At 46.9% G+C, this 25,903-nt stretch overlaps 1 protein-coding gene across 2 annotated transcripts; it reads right to left on the reverse strand.

Moving 5' to 3' along the window:
• Positions 1–107: 107 nt before the first annotated feature.
• On the reverse strand, positions 108–20,544 carry MINAR1 (membrane integral NOTCH2 associated receptor 1). 2 transcript variants are annotated; one of them, XM_087744006.1, is made up of 5 exons: positions 20,518–20,544; positions 19,770–19,948; positions 9,889–12,232; positions 8,118–8,372; positions 108–3,890 (listed from the first exon to the last, which is right to left on the reverse strand). In XM_087744006.1, exons 3-5 carry the CDS (start codon positions 12,184–12,186, stop codon positions 3,693–3,695), a joined length of 2,751 nt encoding a protein of 916 aa, XP_087600132.1. In that variant the 5' UTR covers positions 12,187–12,232; positions 19,770–19,948; positions 20,518–20,544; the 3' UTR covers positions 108–3,692. The 2 variants fall into 2 exon arrangements, with proteins under 2 accessions (XP_087600132.1, XP_087600131.1); XM_087744005.1 differs by lacking the exons at positions 19,770–19,948; positions 20,518–20,544 and adding an exon at positions 18,789–18,942.
• Between the last annotated feature and the right edge of the window lie 5,359 nt (positions 20,545–25,903).

A 25,903-nucleotide genomic window follows, 5' to 3' on the forward strand; every position in this document is an offset into this window, starting at 1 on the left:
CAACATTGTACAGTAACTTTATAAAATAAAATTATTACATAGTACATTAACCAAAGCCCCATTTAAAAAAAAAAAAATCCTAAAAAGTCATTTGGGGACAGATCCTGCTCTTGCTCTTCTCCACACATGATTTATTGAGCTGATCTCAAGCAGCACTCTTGTTTTAGGAAAAGCAAATGGGATTTGCCCCCAAAATGGAGTATCTTTTTTATAATTCTTACAGTTTCATTTTATCATGTGTAATATATCAAGTTTATAAGGCATAAATACGAAAAACAGTTCAATATGCTCATCATTATTTTAATTAAGTAATACAATCTAGGACACTTTTTTCAATCACACCAAGGATTACACTGTACCTATAGCTTTAATTTGTTTTTTGTTTGTTTTTTTTTTATACAAAAATCTATCGTATAGTATACAGCATATACTAGTTGATAACTGGTTCACAAGGTTGATCACAATATTCTTGCAGGTTAATATTGTCAGGATTTCGCCTAGCTTGTATACTCTGCAGAACCGCAGGGTCCCTCCTTCCCGGGCTGCTCTCCTCCGGTGGCAGCATCCCACCGCTCCATCTCCTTACCTATTTTAAGCGAAGAGCTCTATGCCAGATGTAAAACCCACTGGGAATGGCTAGGGACGCACATCCCAGCAGTGCTGAGGAGCTGCTGGAGGCAGCCGGGGAGCGGAGGAGACGGCGAGGCAGCGGCTCCCAGAGGTATTTGCGGAACGGGGAGGCAGGGAGCTGGGCTCCACTTTCCCTGCTCCCCTCAGGCTCCTGGCACCACAGGGATGCTCCCAGAGGTTGTGGGAGTTGAACGAAGCCCCGAATGGGAGAGGGATCTGTGCCGAACCATGATCTCCACCTGCCCTGATGGAGACGAGTGCCACTGGCTGCTTGTGCAAAGTGAAGATGGGCAAAAGCACCTCGATAAATTAGGAGCGGTGTGGATGCTTGGGATGCTGAGTGCTTGAGTTGTGCCAGCTCCACATCACCCACAGCTCCATAACCTGCCAAATCCTTCCCAGGATTTTGGGCATCTGTAATGCAAAGACTCATCCAGTGCCAGTTGGATGAGTCTTGCACAGACAAAAATAACCCCTGCACAGACAAAACAGGGGTCCTTACATCTGCTCTAATGCATCAGTGCAAGCACAGCCCCAGCCAGCCCCTGTAATCAATAACATCTCCTACACCCTTCTCGCATCTCCACTTAGATATTCAGATATTTTCTAAAATCAGATTACTGAGATGAAATGGAGGAAGCGCTGCTGATTTCGGGTTGGGGGTGGCAGGGCCAGATCGCTCGTGCTAGCAGAGGGGGGAATGGCGAAGGCGGGGGGTCTGCCCGGTGTCTGTCCCACACCCATCCTGCCCCGCCAAGGCACTTGTCACCGCCGGCGCGGGCAGACGGGGGACTGACACTGTACCACCACAGGGCCATGCTGGCCTTTGGGACAGCACCTCGTGCTTGCTATCGCTGGGCCGAGGAGGGGTGTAAAAGGGCTTTCTGACGTTACCTGGAACCAGGAATAGATTTTTTTTTTACATATACAATCAACCTAAATTGTGCATAAGGTAAACTGCAGAGCAATGCCCTCCGGAGTGTATTCACATGTCTAATATTAGACATCTTGCTGGCAGCTCCGAATCGTCCCCAGAGGTCTCTCTACATGTCTATATTTACTATGTGTGGATCCTCAGCTCCTAAACTCAGGTGGTCTGAATCATACCATAACCGAAGGCCGCCTAAAATAGAGTGTGAATTGCTCACTCCCTGCTGTGACTCCATCCTGCAGCATCTGGGAGGAAAGAGAAATAATCTTGGTATTAGGAATGGGCCAAAGCTACAGAATTTGGGTCAGGATTCAGGCTAGGCAGGCGCAGATTTCAGTCTAGGGGCTTATCCTTGTTCTGTATTTGCTGATGGGACACCCGACCCTGTGCTTGTACTTTTCCTGATAGACCAGTGGTCCCAGGGATCACCTGTCCCTAAATAAAATACAGCACACAAGCAGCACATAAACAGATCTCCAGCTGCAGGAAAGAACTGACACACATCTGAAGTCACAACAAAGCCTTCGCCTCCCACACACTCTTTCCTCACTACTTTTTTTAAACCAGCCAGAAACAAACAGTGAGTGCGGCACATCCCAGAGAGCCGGAGGAATGAGCATCCGATGCTTTCCTAGCTGCTGTCTCATCGTGTAGGGAGGCTGCTTCTGAAGAAACCAAATTACCCTACGTAAAGAGCATTCACTAAAAGAATCTCCTTTCCCTTAGAGGACCAGCAAGATCACATTATTTCCTGAAAAAAATTTTTTTTTTTTACTTTTTTTTTTTTCATCTATACTTGACAGAAGAGTAATACTGTCTGGGTATTTGCTTTCACTAACCATGGCAGGTAATTTCTGTCATAGCTTGAGAATTACTTTGAACCTGCTATTTGCATTTGGGATAAAGCATCAAATGGCCATTTCCCATGGGATACAGACTGCTTGCTGTCCGGTAGAGTCAACCATCATTCTTGAGTACATTAGCAAGAGGGAAGCAAAAGATCTCCCCATGCCGAATGCATTGCATTAACAGCAAGTTTCCACTAGTGCTGAAAAACTGTGCCCTTAATATAAGTGCTCAGTAACCACCAGCCCTGCTGTTTGAGGAGCACTCTGAGCTGTACAGAAGGCTTGCGGGAAAAGAACCTCCATTAGTACCCATTATGCTGTGATTTATGTTATGGGCTTAAAATAGCAAAATTAAACAGTTCTATTTAATCTACAGTCTAAAAAAAGGCACAAAGACTTTGTGAAAAAAAATTATAGCTGTTCAGATTACATTTCCAAGAACTTTAACAGAGTGTTGCTTTGATTTGCCAGTTTTGCTTGCTGGCAGGAGTGAAACGGAGACAATTTCACTGTCTGCGGAGGTAAAGAATACCCTTTTGGCAAGGCAAGTTTGCCAGCTCTATGCAAATGTTATTCAACAGAAGCAACTAAAACCTCTTGCGATTGCTTTAAAACATAATCTTTTTGGTCTGCAGCACATTGCACTTATCTAAGTACTCAGTGATGATAGAGCGGGTCTTAGGGCAAGACCAAATACAAAGAGCCCTTTTTAATCTGAACACAGGAATGGACTCTGTTCATGGCTACACAGTCTGCTTTCAATCAAATGATCATGAAATACATAAATACTATAAAATAAATACAATACATTCAGAGTTTTCTACATTGTAGAGAGCTTTAAGACTTTCCTAGCTCCCCGATGTAATGCATATAGAACATTCCCTTCTATACAGTGCTACCTCCATGTACCCATACCTCCATTAAATGCAACATAACTCAGACAACCTTCCTCTTTTGCCTGGATTCTCATCAGTCTCTGATTCTGTAAAACTTTATATTGTTTCTTTAGGAAAAAAAAAATATTGCACTTTTAAAAATGCATAAAAATTGAACCAAGTTCCCATTAACTCCGCCACACAGTCTGTTATTTAAAATAATACTTTAAAAAAAAATGTTTCTCTTGTTGTTTTGTGTTTTGCCTACGTTTACAGCATTCTCCATCAGGATATCCTCAGAACATTCTTCCTTAGCAAATTCCTTCCAGTTTTGCCACCAGACGTTTGAAAGACAGCATGAGCTATCCGAGATACACGCGGCTGGGAGTCACGGGTCCGTCCGCAGGTTCAGGATTTCATTGTACAAATGGGAACTACAATGACCAGAATAACCGTACAAGCTGCCGCTGCTATCAGGGCAGCTATCTTGCAAACCTTTGCTCTTCTGAACTCGGCTTCTTTGCGTTTTAATAAGGAATCATAGCCAGGAGTATAAATGTCTTCCATCCAGTATTCTAAGTTGTTTGGGTTTAAAGATTCTTGAGTCTAAAAATTAAAAGGAAACAGTTGTTAATTGTCTGTGATCTGTCATTAATAAAATAAATAAATAAAGCAGATGTGCCTGAAGGCCTCCCAACTGCATCTGGGTCTGCTGTCAGGATAAAGTGGGTTATTGCCGCTTCTCACATCCCTTCGACTCCTGGTCCCAATTCCATAAGGCTGATGAAAGTGGCAACAAAATACTGCAAAAAATAAATTCCTGCAACAGTACAAGTCTACTGCAAAATCCCTCACGTACCTCTGATTTGCCGGAAACTTCATCATCTTGGATGGCATTTAAATAAAATCTCTTTAATCTCCTAGACAGCAGAGATGTCAGCACCTACTGGTCTGTTACTGCTTTTTAAATTATTAAAGCCCAGCTGATGGGAAGAGTTCTTAACATATACTCCTCATGCACTACATTTTATAAAGCTAACCCTAATTTTGCTACCATAACTTGCTTGCAGGGCGTGATTGACCAGCCCCATCCGGCACCCAGTCCCTCTGGATGGGCAATTTGCAGACCCCCTCCAGAACGGCAACACCTGGGGACACCAGCCCTTCGTTTCAGCATGGGAATACACAACCTCAGGCAGCAGGTGCCGAACACCCCGCAGAGGGAGGCTGCAAGTGGGTTTCCATGAAATCACCCAGGACAGAGTGACCCTCAGCTTCCAGCTCTCCTTCCAGCTCCATCTTCTGAAAATCAGCTGGGTGCATGATGCTGTCTCAGTTTTAGGGGCAAGAAGAGAAAGGGAAGTGAGTACCTGGCACACGATTTGGTACCACACATCGCTCTGGACCATCTCCAGGGATGAGACAATTTAACCCCAGTGGCACAATCTATATTTCCACAGGAAGCAATACTCTGCTCATTGCCAAAGTCCGAGTCTTTCTGGGTTGGAGGTGATTTTAAGAGTTTGCTTAAGAAATGGAAGACTTTGCCCGCCCATTCCACACAGGTAACAAAACCAAAAACAAACAAAAAATAAAAAGTGAAAGAAATCTGAATTGGTCAGAAAATTAAAGGCAACCTGGGGAACTTTATCAGCATCTCCATCTGAACATGGTTTGTTTTTTGGTTTTTGGTTTTTTTTAATCTTTTAGCTTTTTCTTCCTTAGAATTTGAGTTCTTCAAGCTTTGCATTTCCACCTTGCTTGTATTTTTTCCCTTCATCCTTTCTGTTAGGGAAAATGGAGGGGAAATGGGGGAAACCCAAACACTAGGCATTATATTGCACTTACCAGCAGAAAGCAATAAAGCAGAAAGAACATTTTTGAAAAATGACAGCTTCTCCTCAAAGCTGTCTCCTGTGTCTGGGGCTCCAAAAGGCCATTTCTTTAAAAAAAATGAAAAAGATTCCACATAAAAATGTTCCAGTGAGAATACCCCAACACACACCATTTCTGTGCTCAGAACAGACCTGATCCAAAGCCCGTTGGACTCCGCACAAAGACACTCCAGCTGACTTGAGAGGGATTTGGGTAAGACTTTAATTGGCTAATTCAGATTTTGTGGCCACGAGCTACTGGCTGAAACCTTGCTGTGCCTGAAAGCAGCATTTGCTTTATGTACAGAACTACAACAAGAAGTGATTTTATAGCTACCCTAGAAATAAACAATTAAAATTGAGCAACGGTTTTATGATCATTTAACGGAGATCTCTGTGATAGTGCTAGCATGCTGAAACAGAGACCATCAGCCGAGTCTGAGATTGTACCATTCAGGCTCTGAATGACCTATTCCAGCCTTCCGAAAAAAATCAGCAACCGCATCTCTAAAGGCATCAGAAAATGGCCTGACAATGTTTTGTCCCACTGGATCATCATACCCAGAGCAAAGCAATGAGACCTCACATAGTCCCCACACATGGGACAAACTTTGGCCTGACTAGTTTTGCAGTTTCTTTTTTAAATGACAACCCAGCAGACTTGTCGAGTGCCAGGAGAAATTTTAAATAAACAAAGGTAGAAAAAACCCAAAGATAGCCATGCTATGCTTCAAGGAAATTACAGTTTTGGACCTCTCTGCCTTGGTATTGACCTTTTAACTACTTCAGAAGGAAGATGCATTATTAAAAAGGCCCATTACTGTTAATCAGCTTCTTTTCCCATTTCATTGCCAGACGTAGGAATGTTCATTAAAGCATAATGTATTTACTTTCAGTTCTAATAAACTTAATCACTGGGAAAAAAACCCACTCATCAGTCTGTGTCTATTTTTTAAGTTTGTCAGTAAGCTCTATTATAAAGTCTAGACATGGGCTTTGTGGAGTAGATGCAATTCTGACAGTCCTTTTGGAAGGAGAGAATCAAACCAGTAAAGTTTTATCACCTTTATCCTAAAGATAAATGATGGCAATAAGCCGATTTCTCTGGTTTGCTCACTGTCACGCGGAGCTGCTTACAGGGAACAAAACGGCCCTATGAGAAGCAGATGGAGAACACTTCTCCCAGGGGAGCCTTGCTTCCAAATATCACCTCCCTTGTTGCCTCCGCGCAGCAGGTAAGGGATGCTTTGCGGCCGCCTGCTGCAGAGGAAATTCTTTCAGCCTACCTATCCCTACTCTAGCATACAGTCTGCAGTGCCAGGGTTAGGAATTTAGTAAGCCCTCTAATGCTTTTTCAGTCCCAAAAAGCAGCAGGCAGCTGAGGCAAGATGCAGCCTGGTCCCTGTGCTACCTGGTTTCTCTTCAAGTGCACTTTAGTCACAGCACAGAGCAGAGGCTGGTGAGGACAGGGAAGTTTGCATGAGCTGAGCCAGGAGGTGAATTTGTTGTGCACAAATTCCTGCACAAACACTCGTGGGAGTTGCACTACAGCACTATGTGGGGGATGGTTTTAATTCCAAACCAGGTAACACCTGGCCCTGAGGCATGGCAGTTCTCCTTGGGCTATCCAAGCCTTTCTCACAGTATCCTGATGTTCTACTAGGGCTTAGTCTGATGGGTTTGGAGCGGGGTTAGGTACCTCAGCACTGAGCCATCGAGAGCTGGCGTGGAGCTGCAAGTCTCAGGCTCTCGCGTGCCACCTGCCCTGGCAGACAAGCTTTGGAGACAAGCAGACTCCCTGCTTGCGTATGGCTGTGCCGCACAGACCGTTGATTACAGAGCCGTGTTAGCACGGCGCTGATAAGCCCCGAGCTGTGGATCAGTGTACCCCAACTGCTGCCAAGCCTGTAGCTAGCTGAGGCAGCTTGCTCTGCTCTGGGGCATCCACGCACATGCAAGGAGCCCAAAATGCCTGAGGTCAGCACCATTCCCCCCGCTGGCTCTGCATGCTGCTGTATAAATCCATACAAATGATACACAGAGATCTGCGCATCAGTATGGATTTCATTATGTGATGCATTTTGCATTTCATGACCAAATATGGCAACATTTGTTTGGTCTTTACACATTTTGGATGGCATTCTTCATGCTTACTCTTTAAATATGTGCTCAGATATCTTCCTTCCTAGAAAATGTCTCGTGTTTATCAGGCTAGACAAGGTATCCAACACGGGGGCTCAGTCCGGGTCTGGGCAGCCCATTATATATCAGGATTGTGATTTCAAATACACCACAGTTTGGGAAAATTTAAATGCAAAATTTGGATTTGCCTCCCAGTAACTTACTCTGCTCTGCTTGTTGCAGAAGAGCCTGCACACTTCCAGGCTGAACTGAAATGCAAATAAGACAGACCATTAGCTGCTCTCTTCACATGACTCTGGTTTCCAACAGCCATTTCAAAGCTGCAACGGTGATGTGATTCAAAAATAATCACGGTGTGGAGCGTCTTCTACAAGTACTTTGTGTCTCATGTTCCTAGCAAAATGGAAAAAGCCCTAACACTTAAATTCTCTGTGAACAATTCAGACAGAACAAGGACAGAAGAAAAAGCAGCAATGCCAGCTTCTGCACCACTCTGCCTTGCTGCAGTTAGGGACCAGTTCATCTCTGCACCCCTTTACCTCTAAACTCTTCTTTAGAGCTACTAACACCACGATGGCTTAGCAGACATCTCTCCATTGCAGAATAAGCTGGGAGCACCAGCCTGTCAAGGATCACCATTCAGCAATCAAACATCCACATTTTTTTTTGTCCCTGGCCAGGATGGATAGGGATCAGCAAGATTAGAGGCTCAACACTGCATAGCTCCTTCCTGAGCTATTCAAATCCCTTCTTAAATACGTATTCTGGCAACATCCATTCACAATCAAGCCATTCAAATTAAACAAATGGGACTCACTTGTAGATCCAATGCTGCAATCTTGCCTTTATCCCCCGAATTCCTCGTGTATTCCTCTATGGTCCATGACGGCTGGGCGCGTTTCACTTCAGCCAGCTCTGTCAACCTCATATCTGTGTAGAGCGGGTTGCTTTTCATGTGTGACTTGAGTGAGGCAGGGTAGGGATGAGGACTAAAGACTTGTTCAATCAAGAAAGCATCTTTTGGTTGTTTAGAGAGTCTATGTGGCTGTGGAATTTCATATTGCCTGTCTGCCTGCAATAGGGTTCAAAAGAATTTGAGAGAAGAAACAGGACTATGAGGGGGTTAAACACAAAGGACAGAGATACTCCTTTCAGACTCACCATATGATGCTGCTTAAGCCATGGTAAGAAAAGCACCAGCTAGGACGAAGATTTTGGATGACCTTAATCCATTTGCCCACCCTCTTCTCATAACCAGACCAAAGAGGTATTTTACAGACACAACTCCTTGTTCACCATAACGTGAACACAAAGCTGATTCAACAGAGGAAAATTAGGTTTTATACTGTTTACACGTTATAAAACTATTCTAAAAATGGCCCTGACATCCAAAAAAGCCTAGCTGATCTGGAAAAGCCAAGAGCCCCATGCAGGCTTCCAGATTTCTGTTTCCAGATCAAATCTTAACATGAAGAAGTCTCATGGGAAGCCCCCAGGCAGCACCCCCTTGACACCACACCATCCATAGCACCAATCCAGTGCCAGACACAGTCTACTGCAGAAGTGAGGAAGGGACTTTCAAAGCCAGCATTTCATCCTGGGCAGACCAATGTACAGAAAAGCCAAGGTTTGGGCTTACTAAGGTTAACCTTCTCCCCCTTCTGCAACCTGCTAATAACCCATGGTTTATGGTTTCTTGTTCATAAAACTGCACTTATTTCCATCAAACCTCTTCTTCTGCTTTCTCAACCCTTCTCTGCCCTCATTCCTCCCCGTAAGGAGGCACAGCATGCCCATCATGTGGTCCTGATTGACAAAAGAGCTGAAGGACCCCTAACCTCCATTGTCCATGAAACAGAAACAACCGCTCACACCATGCAGTTTCAACTGAGCAGCAACCAGAGCCCAGTGCAAGGACGGCCACCATAGCTGTGCAATCTGTGAAGACGGCAGTGGGCAGCTGTTGGGAGGGATGGGCAGCGTTTTTCCTGAGTGACCAAAACAAGACCACAGCTATGCTGCATTTCCTCAACAGGAGGTTTAAGGCTCATGTAAATGACCGTGAAAGCCAGATATGGAGAACATAACTACAGTTTGCTTCTCACGGTACATGTACAAGGATTCTTTTCTTGAGGGATTTGAATCCATGAATCTATTTTGTTGCCTTTTAAATATGCACATACTTCTCTGATAAAAGCTGTCACAATGCAATTTCAAAATATCCCTTCTAAAACAACCACTAGAGAATTTCAATTTTCCTCACGCACTTTTCACCAAGTTAATTACCCGGCTTCCTTATATGGCCACTGATGATGAAGAATACCATCATCTTCTGCAGATCTCACCCACATTACTCCCCCCCCCCCTTTTCAAAAAAGCTAAGTGCTTCTAAGGAACAACTTGACCATATTGCAGCTGCCAAGCAAGAACATATAGGTACAAAATCACTCAATTATGATAACAATAAAGACAGGCATAATATGGCAGCGCAAAGTATTGTCACACCCTGAGGCTTGTGATGACTATGGAAGACATTCATAACTAGATTATTTTTAAGTGCTTATTACGCGAGTTAAAGTTGAAATTACCTCTTTAGATTTCCTGTGCCAGTCCTTATTTTCTCCTCCATCTCTCTCTTTCATCTCCTCTTCCGTAATGCCAACTTGGTTGGTGTAAGTAATAGCTCTCCAGTCTCGGGGAGAGTTTGAAATACTTGCTATTTTGGATTCAGTTGCACTATTTTCCTCTGTTAATGATCTTGATGACCTCCTAGTAAACAAACTTTTTTTTAAGGCTTTTACTCGAAGACTCTCGCTATTACTTCCACTGGCGTCTGAACAGCACCATTCTGGATTATTCTCTAGTTTGCCTCCATGAGGAGTATTGTGGCACTGAAATATCTGCGGGGAGTTACTCTCATCTGACGCGGCCTCGCTTGTCAAAGAATTGAGATCTATTTGCACGCTGACCTTCTCTGGCTGCTGAATTTTTTGATCCAACTTGCTCAATTTTCCCAGGACTTGAGAGATTTCTTCTCGAACACCTGAGAGAGATTCCAGTTTCTTTTCTATTTCTCCAATTCTCAAAACTAATTTGCAGACACTCGTTTTCAGTTCATCATCTGTGTTACTGACATCTGCCCGGACCACTTTATCCAATTTGTTACAGGCACTCCCGTTGGAGATTTTAGTCAAGTTGTGCTCAGGTGAGCTCTCACAGTCTGATTTATGCACCTGAGACAAGGAGCCAGTGCTGTTGTAGCACGACGACTGCATCACTCCCGTCGACCCGCTGATACTCATGTCATCCAAAAACCGGAAAATGTCACTGATGTCATCGCTCACGATTTCAGAGTCATCATCTGACTGCTTAAGAGAGTGCCGCTCTCCGTACTTGGCTTGGCTCGCTGCACACAAATCCTTGCATTTCTTGTGGTCCAGAACTTGCTGCTCTGTTTGTGTCCCAACACTCGTGGTCCTGTCAATGCTTAAGATCTGAACAGAAGTACAATTAATGCTTTTATCCTTAAACTTTTTGACTGGCTCATGTTTCTCCACATCTAGGATGGAAGGAATTTCCTTGGGTTTATGCCCATTTGGTTTCACAGCATAGTTTGCCTGCATAATTGGTTGCTGATCCTTCGCATTTAGGTAGGACTGATGCCTGTCAGCTGAAGGAAAGCTGGGAGATGGGTTGTTTGAACTCTGGTATCGTGGCTTCTCTTCAGGCTGCTTCCTATTAAAAAATGATCGTTCAAAGTCAGGTACCTCCTCAGTATTTAAGCTCCAGCTTTTAGCTGGCCAGGCAGTTTGCTTGGTTGGCTTTCCAGTCCACTTTTTGGTGTCCTGGGGACCAAGAATAGTAGTTGGGCCAAAATACGTTGAAGCTTGAAGATCATCTAAACTTTCATGCTTCACTCGTCTTTTGTCTGGTATAGGAGAATAAACTGGATTCAAGTACTGGCTGCTGTATGGCATTTCAAAGCTGTGGTTGAAGAAAGCCTGCTTAGAGCTTTCTTTCCTGTTCTGAGGCTCTCTGTGTCCATCTTCTGGCTTTTTGTTGGATGGTATTAAGTTGGGAGATATTGTAATCAGATTATGAAAATCTTCTTTGAATATATTTCTTTTCTGGACACATGACTGCATCACAAACGGCTCGTCGTTTGAAATGAAGGTTTCTTTTATGCCTGCACTTATAGGCAAGGAGTCCTGGTCTGAAATAGATTCATTTTCAATGTTCATGGGGAAGTACGTACTCTGCATCTCGCATGGTGGAGATGTGGCGATGGAGTAGGACGCCAGCGCCTGTAGCCTGTCCAGAGAGGCAGCCCGGCCTTTCATGTCCTTATTCACACCAAGCAAAAAGTTGGGTTCTGACGAGGGAACAAACTGTTGACAGTCTTTGCAGTCCATCTTTCTGCATTTTGAAGACCTTCTGACTGGAAAGCCCCGGTTAAACTCCTGGTCGTTCAGCTCGCAGTTGGGCACGCAGTCTGCCATATTGCAGATTTCCGTGTCAGATCTACAGGACTCGAAGGACTCTTTCTTCTTCACTTTCTGCCTTGCAACTGGAAGTTTCTCCTTGGCCACTCCTCCATTCATTTGTATGAGGTTGAATATTGTTACTATATCTGCTGCAACCATGATTTTCTTTGATTGCTGATTGTTTACAGTGCATCTCATTTTGTCTTTGAACAAAGTCGCTGGGAAATTAGGATCCAGGCAAGCAGTGTAAAACAGCACGCTTCTGAGCTTGGCCAACTGGGATAAATCAAACCTTGCACACAGGGACTTGCAGAGGTCCTGGTAAGAAACGGTATTCTGCTTCGTGTCCAGCTCCTCCAAGATCTTCACCAGGAAGAGCGAGGATTCCTGGTTGGACTCCATGGCTTAAGCGTATTTTGCTGTTTAGCCTGGAAACTGCGTTCCACTTCTATAGCAACACACAACAGCAAACAAAAAAGACTGTAAGTCACCCACAGATAATATTTAGGACCCTGTAATTCAGCCACAGACGGGACCTGACTCCCTAGCCATGTAGTCAAGGGCTCGCTTGTATAACCCGTCCTCATGTTTCCCAACTCCAGGCTGTAATCCTGGCATCGATGAAATCAATACTTAAATGGAATCAGGATTTCATCCAAGGAGGCTCATTTATGTCAGTGTCTACTAAAGCGAGCAAGTGAATAAACAGCAGAAGCTCTGAAGGGGCTGAACTAATGGCAGATATACAATCACAGCCTTCTTGCTACGGGGCTTTCATAGAATTTCTTACCAACTTGTGAAAGGTTGAAAGTACAGACACGTCAAATTGTTTGGCAGTAATTCTAGCCCTAGCCTAACCAGAGATATCTACTACACTATGACAACCCCAGCTGTTTTCATATCTGACTGCAAATGGCTCTCAGGAAGATTTTCTGAGAATAAACTTCTGACGTGTTTTTAGAAGTTTTTTATTTGAGCACATAATTACCATCTTGCTTATTTTAAAACATTATTTTCTCCTCTGCTCTGAATTATCTCCTCTGGATACCATGATACTTTGTCCAGAAATACCTTTTCCTAAGTTTATGACTCAGGAATACAAAAGCTGCCGGGCCCCATGGAAAAAATCTGTGTGAGCCCCAGTTCAGCTGTAAAGTGCAAAATTTAGAAAAGAGCAGAAAGAGTTAAACAAAAAAAAAAAAAATCCCACTGAATCTTGAAACCAATCCAGCAGATGCTAGAGGGCTGGCTGCCAATCAGGGTGGATTTGAAGACTGAGAAATATCAAGGACAGAGGACATCCTCTTCAGTGATGTGCTCCCAGAGAAACCCAGGGAGTGCAGCTCCATTCACCAGCCTGAAATGATAGGGCAGAGGTGGAGAGCAAAGGCTGCACATTTATGTGGCTAACAAGAATAGCCTGAACAAGCACAACTAACGCTAGCAAACATCTTGGGAAGGATATAAACCCCTGCACTTTCACAGCTGAAACCAACCTCTAGCTATTATGGATTAGGAAAGGCTGTTGAGGGGGGGGCAGATTATTTTTCATCTGCCTACTGTGAATATCCTTGTCGGTGTCTCTGCTGTTGGCTACTAGAAGAGACAGAGCACAGGATGATGCAGTCTGCCAATTCCTATGTTTGGACACTTTGTCTTTGTTATTCTTCCTGATAGGAATGACAAAAATATTTTCCTTTCCCCAGACAGGTATGGTATCTTCCCCCATTCACTCCCACCCTTAGATGACGTCTGGAACTAGTCTCTCCATCTGCATCAAGTGCAGAATATCCACCCAAATGGCAAAGCACAAAAGTCAGGCTTGCAAGGTTTCTTATTACTCATTTAAAAAGTCACCTCACAGCCAAAAACCTCAGGGCTCCTGAGCACCACTCCAGGAATACAGGGCTCCTGTTGCCTCTCTTGTAGCCTTTCATCTTGCCCTGACATTACACCGGCGATTGCTATCAGTGTCAGAAGCCAGCATACATCAGCTTTTGTAGCAAACGCCTCAGTACCATCTTCCAGAGGGAAAAAAGAAAACCACCAGTTTGCCCATAAGAATATGAAACAAGTCTCCATACAGACTTGCCTGTTTATTTAAGTTGCATCTTTCTCCTGCGTATGATCAGAAGTTGAGCAGCAGCAACATGAATGTATTTCTGTGATTGTAAATACTACTCTCAGAAATCAATGGCTACGGGGATTTTCCAACACCTCCACTGCATGCACGTTTGCTTTTAAAGCTCCTGTATTATGCATAGCAGCACAACTCTTCTGCTAACTGACAAAAAGAGCAAAAATGTTATATTGCTCAGTGCTTGGCTCCAGAAAGTAATGCTAAAAGCTGGAGGAGGATGCTTGTATCCCCTTTCTCTTTATTAACAGTGTGTGCTTGGAGGCACAGCCTTTTTCACAGCCTGCCTTTGTATTTCTCTGACATGTCACCATTAGACAATGAAGCTCCCAAGCTAGGTCCAAACCTGTCACTGAAGCCACCAAGCACTCCCAGAGTAAACTTCACATGCAGGGCTCGGAGACTCTCCCAGCAGCCAGGGGACTGGCATTGCAAGTCAGTCTTCTGCATGTTATAAATCTGCCATTTGGGGCAAGAGTGGAAATCTGTCTTTTTGTCACCTCTGGGCTGAATAGTGAATACCAGCAAAAGCAACTATCTCCTTCCATTTGTAACTTCACAGCTTCTTGAAAAACCCTCACCTGGATATGCGTTTTCACAGCCTGATATACACTCCACGCTGTCTCCACCAGCCTGCCAGCGCCCTGCTTTCTCCCCACTCTCATTCTTGCTAAAATACACAAGTAGCCACTTTGCAATAACATATTTCTTAAAACTGTCAACCCATTTTGTTCCCTACCTTTCTGTCTTTACTCTCTCATCCCAGTGAGGATATCCTAGGTACAGTTTCCCAAACCGTTTTGTTTTGTACCAAGCCATTCTTAGCATACCCCTTCCATCAGAGGTTTTAACTTCAATTCAGGTTTCTAAACCCTATGAATCTAGGAAAACTTAGGTGCAGCCTGATTTTCAAAGGTGCTGAGTGCTGACAAGTTCAGTAAGTTCAGTGGAAGCCCTGCATACCCCAAACCTCACATTGCTTTTATTAAGACAAGGGTGACCAGGCGAGAGCTGAGCCTGCTGAGGTGGGAATTCGGCCAATTCGCTCAACTGAGGCTCAGCTATGGGAGGTGGGAATTGAAAAGGCAGGCTGCAAAATCAGATGTAGGCCTTGAGCAAAATCAAGCTAGTTAGGAGTTGGAATAATTTCCTCTTCACCCCTTGGCTATTCACAAACAGCTTTCTGGTGTGAGCACACTTAGGTGCAAAAGGTACCTTTGGGCTTCAGCATGGGCATGGAAATGGGTGCTCCCTTGTACCAGAGCATCAGAAACGCTGCTAGTGGAGCACGCAACAGATTCAGGCTGTGAAGAATAGAATGTATTACCCCATAAGGATAATATAAAAGGGCCCTGAAATCTTGTTGCCTGGGTCAGGGATGTAAAAACCCAGTGCCAAGGTTTTCAGTGGCACATTAAGCTCCCCGTCTCTTGTCAAGCCTCCTAACAGCCTGCGACAGGGACAGGTGCCTCTTGGCAAGTCACCCCGGGAGCTGCCACGTCCCAGGTGCCAAGCACTTGGCCATGCACCGTCTCAGCTGTTATGTCCATGTTCATTCATTAGCTCTCAAAGCAGGACCAGAATAGACCTGGACGTGGCACATAAATGCAAAGCTCCGAAATAAGCACAGGAAGCCCTTTTAGAGAGGGTACAGGGTCATGAATCAGTCAAAAGCAGCAAAGTGAACGAAAGCACCCACAGCAAGCGCTGCAGCATGGGGCCTCCTCAGATGGCCTCAATTCCACCAACGTCCTTGTGCCTTACCTTTGCTACCAGCAGCCACATGCACCCTCCAAACCGCCCCCAAACTGACTTAGGTCTCCAGAGACATGGAGCTAAGCAGACACAGGGACAGGATCTAGCTTATTTATCTTCAGCACGACAGTCTCTGACCAAAGAAGCCACGTAACATTTTATCTTTAATGATTTTGTTATATTAACACTGGGAGGGTCGCTTTGACTCAGCTTCCTAAGATTCGACATTCGCTGCTCTAATAGCACAATTATATCCCAACATGGACTTGTACAGCATCATATTGCATGGCTAGTCGATGGGGTCTGACTCTCCTTGCACGCAGATGAGCTCCAGGCTTACCACAAATCAATGCCTTCTTGCCCTGCACCAAGAGCAATGAACTGAGCTCTCATCTTACCATTAACCCACTATCTCAGCCTCTGGAGGAGAAGCCCAAGAGTATTATGATTGCAACCACCATCCCTAGAGGTGCTTTCTGCTGCACAAAGGCAATATAGTATTCTATTTTCTGGTGTCTTTAGGAATCAGTCCTCCACAAGACCTCTCCCCTGTGGTCCTCCAGACCAGGGGAACCTGCATACTCTTTCATGCAGCTTGCTTCCCCACAGAAAAGCCAGCACTCGCTTTCCTTCCTCACCACCTCCCAAATCAGCGCTGGGGCGGGGGTTCCCCTCACCTCCTGACTACCCTATAAATTCACCATCCACAGGAGTTCATGAAGTAAGTACTGCTCTCCAGTTGCCCTGGCTGCTTTCCCCCATGGCACCTTCAGCCCAAACCCTGCCCCACTGCATGGGCTAAGGGCAGCACGCATCAGGGCAGATAAATCCCAGCACAAGATTCAAGAGAAAGTCCCACCACCAGACTTCCCTGAGCAGCTGCAGGGTGGCAAGATGCCTTGCACGAGCCTGAATCGTGGCCACTGGCAGACGGACCACGTTATCTTCCTCTGTTATTTCCTCCTTCATTTCCTTCCCTGCTCTTTGTGCCTCTGACATTTGCTCTCCCCATTTCCCGATATCCACAGCAGGTGCAGCTAATACACAGATGCAGTTGCTGGAGTCATCGTTTCCCTCTCCTTTGGATTTGCCTGCCGAGAGGGAAACAGCATCTTTGTTTTGCTTCCCCCCACGGTGACTAACCACGGCCACCCTATAATACCATTACGGCGACGACAGACAGAGCGAGCGATCCTCGCATAAATTCCCCCAGAAAGAGCCAGCTACTTCAGTGCAGGAGAACATTAATACAGAGCCTGTAATATGCTGGTTTACTATTAACTTGAGCTCATAAATCTTTCAGCCTGTCTTCCCAGCGCCAGATACTATAAAACAAGGCAGGCAATGCACACCTCGCATGAAACATGTAACGCATCGAGATGGAATTCGGTTTTTGTTTTCTCCCATACTCACAAATCCATTTCCCTGTCAAAACATTAAGAAATTTTTGATGAACGAATGGGCATCTCGAGCCCCGTCTGGCTCCTACCACGCACGCAGACGGGAGCCGGCTCTCGGGGAAACGATGCTGGTTTCTCCACACCTTATTCCTCCTCCTCCCCCTGCGTTCTGCTGCTCATTAAAAAGAAAACTAAAAAGCGCACTTTGGAGCCCTGCCCATGCAATGGCAATCGCTTCTCTCCACCTTTCATTGAAGAGAAAAGTCCTCCCGAACAGCCCGGCACAGGCAGGCTCCCCTGGACCGTTCCCTCGGCTGTGCGGGAGCGGGCTGGGCTCCGGTCCCCGGGGCAGCTAGGAGATGTGTGCTGGCTCCCTGCCTCGCTGGTGGGGTTTTTCTTCACTCCTCCAGAGCCAAAGGGGACGAACGCCTGCAGCCTGGGAGCTCACAGGGCTTGGCCACCCGCTCCCGCCAGCGGCTCGCTGCCGTTCCGCACAGGAGCGACGCACGCTTCGCACCCTCCCGGGCATCCCACCGCTACCCTCACCCGCCTTCACCCGGGGGCTCGGTGCGGGCTGGCACGGGAAGAAGTTGCTATTTTCTGGCTCTTATCTTGTGTGAACAAGGCTTGGAAAATCACGCTTTACAAACCCAGCTCCTCAACAGAGGCAGGCTCTGCTGTAAAAGGACTCTGCACAACACTTCAGCCTCCCCCCCCCCCCCCCAGAATTCAGCAGTTTTTAAAGCCTCCCAGTGCATAAATTAATGGGGAACTTGTGGATAAAGGCAGCGTACCCTCACCGCTGTGTCAGGGCTCAAGTCGAACAAGGTTTACCATCGATTTTTCTTGCACAATAACATTAGGCTGATTATTTGCATTGTTGAGTTATGCAATCCAGGTTAAGGTATCTATATGGTCTGGAAAAGTGCAATCATTCTAAAACTGTGCAATAAATTACTTGAATTATTACTGCATCATATGCTCTTGGTTATTCTTTGCCAACTATTGGCCCATACAAACACACACAAATACTGTCCTCTCAATATGTTATTAGAGCACATCCAAGTCCCATTTTTCCTGAAAATTTTTGCATAAGGAGACACCACTGCAAGCACTGACAGGTAGACACAAAAAGGTCTAATCGAGTTAAATGTGAGCAATTTATTCTTTCTGTGGGCAACCTGGATTTCTGCATGGCAAACCTCTAACAACCCCACTGCCACCCCGGACCTGACTCTGCACAGACTGGCTCCCTTGCCCCGGCGGGTCCGGCTTTCCTGGTCCCATCCTTGGTGCTCCCCATCCCTCCAGGCTCCCCGGTCCGGGTTTGGGGGCCCGGGGGCCCAGGCTGGGGGTCACCCACTTGCTCCAGCTGTCCACAGACAGATCCAGCTGTGCCGGACTGAGGTGGAGCTGCCAAAGTCACAGATGGAGTTTCAAGATTTTTGAGTCCCCCCTTTCCCGGGGAGCCTGACAAAGAGGTGGTACCCCGGGGGAGCCGGTGGAGACCGCCGGGGCTGGGAGGGGTCTCTTACCTGCACTCACCCCACCTGCCCCCAACCCGGCGCGGGGGGGGCCGGTGCTGAACCCCCCTCTCGGTCCCCACAGCATCCCTGGGGGCTGGGGAGGGGAGGGCCCTCGTCCTCGGCGCCCCGCTCTGCCAGCCCACCCCTTTGCACACCCGTGCCCCCCTCCCCGCACCTGGGGCTCACCTGGGGGCTCCGCCTGCCTCTTGCCCGGGGAGCGCGGCCGTCACGGCTGGCTCTGCCGCTGCAGCAGCCGCTTCCCAGCGAGGAGGAGGAGGAAGAGCCCGAGCCTGAAGCCCCAGCAGGATGCCATAGCGCCGGGCTGCGCTGACAAAGGCGGCAGCAGGTTGGCATGGGAGGAGGGAGGGAGGGAGGGAGGGAGGGAGGAAGGAGGGAGGGAGGGAGGGGGCTGCACAGGCCGAGCCTCCCCGCACCGCCCCCCGCGCCCGCAGCCGCGGGAGGGGCTGCCCCGGCCGGCCCCGGGCGCTGCGGCAGCGGGGCTCGCCGCCCGCAGGGACGGTGCGCGGCGGGAGGCGGGGGGCCCGCGCTTCGGCTTTGTTTTAAATTATTATTATTATTATTATTATTATTATTATTATTATTATTATTATTATTATTAGCGCGTGTCCCGGCCGCTCTCGCAGCCTCATGAACTGCGGGGGTGCCCGGCTCGGCGCGGGGTCCCGGCGGCACCGAGCCCCGGAGCCCCCCGGCCCCAGGCAGCAGCGCCCGGCTCCCCCCGCACTGTCATCCCCGCTATTCCCCCTCCCCCTGCACCCCAAATCCTGCACCCCAAATCCGGGCAGAGGGTGACAGCGCGCCCGCAGCCTGGTGCAAAGGCAAGGGATGCCCAGCGTGAAAGGATGCCTCTTCCCACCTGGGGACATCGCACCCCAGTGCCCACCCCTGCACGCCCACTGCCTCGGGGTGCAAAGGCCGCTGATGCACAGGTCTTGTGCCCCACGGCCACCCATGGTACCTGAGCTCCCACTAGGCCAGCGGTACCCCTTAGACAGGGGGTCGTGGCCCTCACGGGGATGGGGTCTGGTGGTGCGGGATGCCAGCCCAAGGTGCTGCGCAGCGTGGGAGCCCCCACCCTGGGTGTGCTGTGATGCACGTGCAGCACCAAGGCACGCTCGCTGCCAGTCCAGGCCGGCAAGAGCTTACCTTCTGTCAGAGCATTGCTTCTTTCCTTGCTGATGGTCAGCTTGCCACGCCATCCAGAAAATATTGCAGAGAGTTTTTAATAGAGGTGTTGATGGGTGAATAAAGCAATCAGATGTCAAAAGGCTTGACTTTTCATCTCATTAGTACTGTTTGGGAAGTGGACTATCACCTTTTCTCTCCTAGATGAACCAATTCAAAGAATTATATGCACAAACACATCGTAGCCATCAGACCACTGTGGACAAACTGGCATAAAACCATGTGTTTTACTTGGTCTGACAACCTTGGGAGCAGACCTCTGCTTTCCTGGGAGAAACAAGGGGTCAGGAGGGTCTGTCTGAAACCCACTGATGTGCAAGTGCTTCCACTGACTTTGAAGAATATTGTATGTGATTCACTGTATATATAATATCTGTAAAGACACTTAAGGCACATAGCAGCTAATACAAGAGGAGAAGATAAACATATATCTTTGCAAATGGAAGAACAACGTGTTTATACTACATTTATTCTTACCGCTACTTAACAGCATTGAAAGAGGCAGTGTCCTTGGGCCCCATTTTCCATGCTTTTGTCAGATTGTTTTACACTATAAGTAGCCATTTACTTGCAAATTTCATGGCTGGATGATTTCAGCCCTATGCCGCTTCCTATAGAGCATGCCTTCAGGTCATCAGAACGGGCAGAAAAGCTCTCTGTACCCTTCCGAATTGCAAACACCAGAGAATAAGTAGGAAACATTTCTTACCCCTAGTCCAGGTCTAGCTGATCTTACTTGGTTTCATCCAGGTTCTGATAGGTTTCCAGAGTTGGGTCCCATAGCGAAAGCTGGTCTGGCTAGAAATTAAGGAGCATAATAAAAATAATAATGAGATCGATAATGCGTTCCCTGATTATGAAAGAGGGCATCTGCTCAACGATCCCCTGATTGACAGGAAGTCCCCAACCGCATAATCCTGGACCCCTCCTGGGAGGCAAAGGGACCGTGCAGCTGAGATGGCCGTGTATCAGCCAGTGCTCCCTCGGCACGCCGTCCTAGTGTCTGCTCACTGGCCCGACTTGTAGCTGTGATACAAAACTGCCTCCTGTAAAAGCCTGGTAAGAATTTGCAGTGACTTAAAAGCTCAAGGCTTCAGTGGAAGGGATGCCCTTCAACGCGCATCCTTTGTGTCCTGGTTTCAGCTGGGATAGAGTTAATTTTCTTCCTAGTAGCTGGCATAGCGCTGTGTTTTAGATTTAGTGTGAGAATAATGTTGATAGCACACTGATGTTTTAGTTGTTGCTAAGTAGTGCTTACACCAGTCAAGGACTTTTCAGCTTCCCACGCTCTGCTCCATGCAGAAGAAGCTGGGAGGGGGCACAGCCAGGACGGCTGACCCAGACTGGCCACAGGGCTATGCCATACCATATGGCATCACACTCAGTATATAAACTGGGGAAGTTGGCCGGGGTGCAGCGATCACTGCCTGGGGACAGGCTGGGCATCGGTCAGTGGGTGGTGAGCAATTGTATAGTGTATCACTTCCTTTGTATATTATTATTGTATTATTATATTATTAGTATTATGAGTATTATTACTACTATTCTATTTCATTTTACTTCAATTATTAAACTGCTCTTATCTCAACCCACGAGTTTTCTGACTTTCACCCTTCCAATTCTCTCCCCCATCCCACTGGGGTGGGGGGAGCAACCGAGCGGCTGGGTGGTGCTCTGTTGCCAGCTGGGGTTAAACCGCGACATTTTGCTCCCCTCTTGCATGCAGCATATTTCATGCAGAGCGTTGTTCTCTCAGTCCCAAATCTCTCAAATCAAAGGCAACTGGGAGAAGCCATGCCCCAAAGCCAGGCTGCAGCCAGAGTGAAGTTTGGTGACTTTGTCTTTTGCCTTCCTCACTTGCCCCTCAGCACGCAGAAATTACATTTAATTGATGGCAAGGGTTTCATTAGCTTTTTTGCAGGCTGTGACTAGTAGCATATAATTAGGAATCACCTGCAAAAATTGGTTTGAAACAGTTAAACACGGTGCAGATTCATAAACAGGAGACATCGATTTTGCAAAAAGACACTGGGTGGTGTGTGGCAGGCTGAAGGGGCTGCTGAAGGAGGGGGAGGGTATGAAATAGTGCCTGTGGGCAGCAGGGCTGGCCCCCCTCGGGGCCAGGGAATACCTCCCTGGGCAGCTTGGGGTGCTGCAGGTCTGCAGTGACCCCCCTCTTCCCCTGCTTTCCCATCTGGAGCCTAGTTCTCCCCACCTCCCCAGGTTTGATAGCAGCTTCAGTGGGAATTTCATCCGAGGGGAGAGCACCAGATCAGCTCTCCCTGTCCCCGTTCCCCATCTAATTTTAGCATCATCTCCTATTTCCCCTCCCCACCTTTCCTTGACATCTCTGCTTTGTTCTCCACTCTTCTTTTCCCTTTCATCTCCTTTTTCCTTCAGTGGCTGGCACATTTACCTTGTCTGACTCCCCCATAGCCTCCACCTTCCCCCAGGCCTCCGGTCTTCCCTGCCCTCCCCTTCAGCAACTCCTTCCAAATTAAGCGGGTGACCCACTGGGTGCCGGAGATGTCTCCTTGAGCCAGCGGTATCCAGGACTGTGCACACCCACTTTTCCCAGCTTGTCTGGCATCGCAGTGCTGCAGAGATGGTGCCCAGCTCCTCACAGGGATCACAGTCTCTTCCCTATGTAGCATAGTCCTAATATAAAGATATTTCAACCCAATTTGCCTGCCAGGGCCAGAGCGCGTTCCTCATTCATACGTGATGCTAATCCCAGCTACACAAAAATGAACACGTTGCCAACGTCTTATCCTCTCTCACAGCAGGAACGGTGCTTTTTGTTTGTGCCCAGGAATAACTCCACAGGGCTGGAAACATGAAGCTGATGGATGCTGAAGGAGAAGCTCCTGTTGATGGTAAGGTCTAGGAAAGAAAATCTGGCTTTCATCACTGCAACACTCCCTAGCTATTTCTCTGAAACTTTCTGGCTCCCTCTCCATGTTGACAGCTTCCCATGGGGAGGCAGGTTTTTTCCACTCATGTCTTGTCCACTCTCTCTTGCAAAATTTTCTTTCAGTTGCAGCCCCTCTAGAGCAATGTGTATCCAACAAACCGGTATAAACTGCAGCAAGCCGGGGCTTGGGGCTCTCGCTTTGCCTAATCTCGTGTGACGTGGCTGTAGCACCACACAGCTGTTACATGCTCTGCCTTGCAAAGACTTACACGAGTGATTAACTTAAACCAATCTGCTTGTCCCGTTGACAGCGAAGGGACTGGCCAAGGGCTCATTTTAAAGCACTAAGAAGTCTTTATGCAGCAAGCCTTTTCTTCACCTTCCTTATTGCAACCTCTGGGCAAATTTATGCCATTAGGAAAACAAGAGCTCAACATACCAAAAACCCTTCAACCAACTTGCTGCTCTCAGGAACCCCCAAATCATTCCCTGATAAATTGCTTTTACTGAGAGGTAAAAGAAAACAAATTTCATTTTCAGAGAATCATAGAATGCTTTGGGATGGAAGGGACCTTTAAAGGTCATCTAGTCCATCCCCCCTGCAATGGGCAGGGACATCTACAACCAGATCAGGTTGCTCAGAGCCCCATCCAGCCTGGCCTTGAATGTTTCCAAGGATGGGGCATCTACCACCTCTCTGGGCAACCCGTTCCAGTAATTTTAACTGGGACATGACCATACCTAGCACCTTCTTTAGCACATATGTTTATTAAACAGCTAGCAGCAGTCAAAGGGGATTCAAATGTAGAAAAAACAGTCCTTCACCAATATAGCTTATAGTACAGAGACTGGTTTACATTTGCCACTGTGCCAATAGCAAGTCCTTAGTCTCTTCTGGGTTTGCTTTTAAGAGAAAAACTGAAGCCCAAAGCATAGCCCCATGCTGGGAGTACAAGTAGTTACACTCCAGTTAGACAAGACTCTGAGCCTGCTGTGCTCCCTGAAGTGTTTAACTGGGATTTGGGAGAACAAGGCAACCTCGGGGGGGACCAGCTGGACAACCCAGGGCGCTGCTGTCCTCCCCTCTCTGTCACAGCCTGGCTGAAACACTGCATTCTCTCCTAGGTTAAAGACAAATACCAAAACTTTCTGCATCATCAAACAGCACTTAGCAATATGTAGCCTGCAGAATGCTATTTTTATCAAGTACTCCGTATTTGCACTTCCTCTGAAATCTCAGTAGGGTATCGATATTGCTGAAGTTGGCTTCTGCGGCCAGCGTGCACGCAGGCTATGCCTGGAAAGATGCATCTTTGAGTTGGCAGCAGTTATCAGTGAGTGATTGATAATGGGCAAACTTCTTGTTCAGCTAAACGGGTTTTGGCACAGGATCACTTGAAATATAACAACAACCAAAAAAGTCAGTCTGTTGAATAGGATCCACCCATACCAGATGTGCTGACTGGAGAATATGCCAAATTCTTCAAAGCAGTACACTTGACAGCAGTCCTAGGCAGAAGTGATTTTTTTCCTCCAATATATTTATGAACAAAGAAAAAAGTAACTGTGGAGTGGGATGGATAAGATAAACTATTTTTGTGAATATTGGTCTAATTTTTTTCATGAGTTTCCCTCTGCTATGTTGAATTTCTTTCCAGTGGGTGTGGGAACAACTGGCTTTTGCTGGCACAAATGCCTAAGAGAAATAAACCCCGCATATTGCATGTTCAAGCATTTGCAAAATGGACTTTTAAGACCATGTGCAAAACCACCAATGACTGAAGTGGTCACAGGCTAATCCGTCTGAGAGAAGAAACTTTATATTTAAGCATGATTAACCAACTGAAGCAGACCCAGAACAATTAGATTATTTATATTCACGACTCATGTTTTTATAAATGAGCCTTCACTTGGGCTTTTCAGTTTGGGGCTTTTTGAATGCATTGTTAACCACAAGCAGAAGGGGCAAGATTCAGACACTTCTCAGCAGCACAGACAAGCTCCCTTTCTGGAGTGAACATGCACAAAAGCACAGGTGCAACTGGTTTCAGGTCAAAAGTGGGGGAAAAAAATTTATCAGGGGCTGCTTTTCTATTGCAGCCCCTAGGAGGGAGCGAGCGCCTTGCAGAGTGCTGGAAGGCTGTGCAGATGGAGTCAGTGTGGCTCATGTTTACCTGCGCTCAGCCGTTGCTCCGGCTGTTTAAGCACTGGTTCCTCTTGATCTGACAGGTGAAGGCAGCAGCGAGCGTGACCTATCTACTTTGCAAGATTTCCTCGACCACAGCTCAACAACAGGCTGTATAGGATCTCGGGTCAGGGCTGGAGACATATTTGTTCCGTGTGAGCTCTTGGGAAGGTGTTACCTTCCATACCGAGTTCCAGAGAGGAGAAGGTATTTCCAAGCTGTGCAAAATACATGCTGATTTCTTGCACGTTCGGGTGAATTTTCTATGCAATCTGTCTCTCCGTTGGTTACTGGCTCAACCCCAAGTCTTGCCCATCAAGAGGAAAATCAAAATAACCTTCCCATGAGAGTTAAAACCTGAAGGAAGATATGTCACCTCCAGTGATGCTCTGAGATGGAAGGTGGCACAGCCCTGCCTCCCTGCTGTCTTTAGCTCTCGCACCATTTCCACAACTGTAACCTGACCAAACGCCCACTGAAGCCAGAGGAGACTTTCCAGTCATATCGATGGATGTCAGATTGACCTCACTGGCACTTAGGTAAAACGTTAAACAGTCTTCAAATTTCTTGTGGTCACCAAGGAATTCACAAATGCTTTAGCTTTTACCGCCCTGAGTAATTATTTATTGGGATGGCCTTTTTATAGAATCCCCTTAAAATGTCCACCCAGATTTTAAGGCTAGCAGAGACTATTAGCTCATCCGTCTGCGGAATAACGTAGCCCATAGCATTTCACTCAGTAACCGCTGTGTTTAGCTCAGCAGTTAGCATTTGATTAAAAAGTATCTTCCAGAAAAGCCTTCAATGTCCACTGAAGACATCAAGGAATGAAGAAACTACCATTGCCTTCAGTGGCTTGTCTAGTGCTTGATCCCCTTTTGGGTTTAAAAGTGAAACATATTTACTGCAAAATATCCCCATGCCTTTGAACACCTCTGGACACTCAGCTGGGAAACACCAACATCTGAAGCCCCCGTCCACGCTCAGCATCCTCTC

Source organism: Nipponia nippon, unplaced genomic scaffold, assembly GCF_047370975.1.
Source record: "Nipponia nippon isolate SJK-2023a ecotype South Korea unplaced genomic scaffold, ASM4737097v1 scaffold_9, whole genome shotgun sequence".
Lineage (NCBI taxonomy): Eukaryota > Metazoa > Chordata > Aves > Pelecaniformes > Threskiornithidae > Nipponia > Nipponia nippon.

Excerpts from the sequence above, each read along its gene's own strand:
- MINAR1 (XM_087744006.1), bottom strand. The coding sequence starts at position 12,186 with ATGGAGTCCAACCAGGAATCCTCGCTCTTCCTGGTGAAGATCTTGGAG. Across the intron at positions 8,373-9,888 it reads GGCACAGGAAATCTAAAGAG|GCAGACAGGCAATATGAAAT; the intron begins GTAATTTCAACT and ends ACCCTATTGCAG. Across the intron at positions 3,891-8,117 it reads TTGCAGCATTGGATCTACAA|ACTCAAGAATCTTTAAACCC; the intron begins GTGAGTCCCATT and ends TTTAATTTTTAG.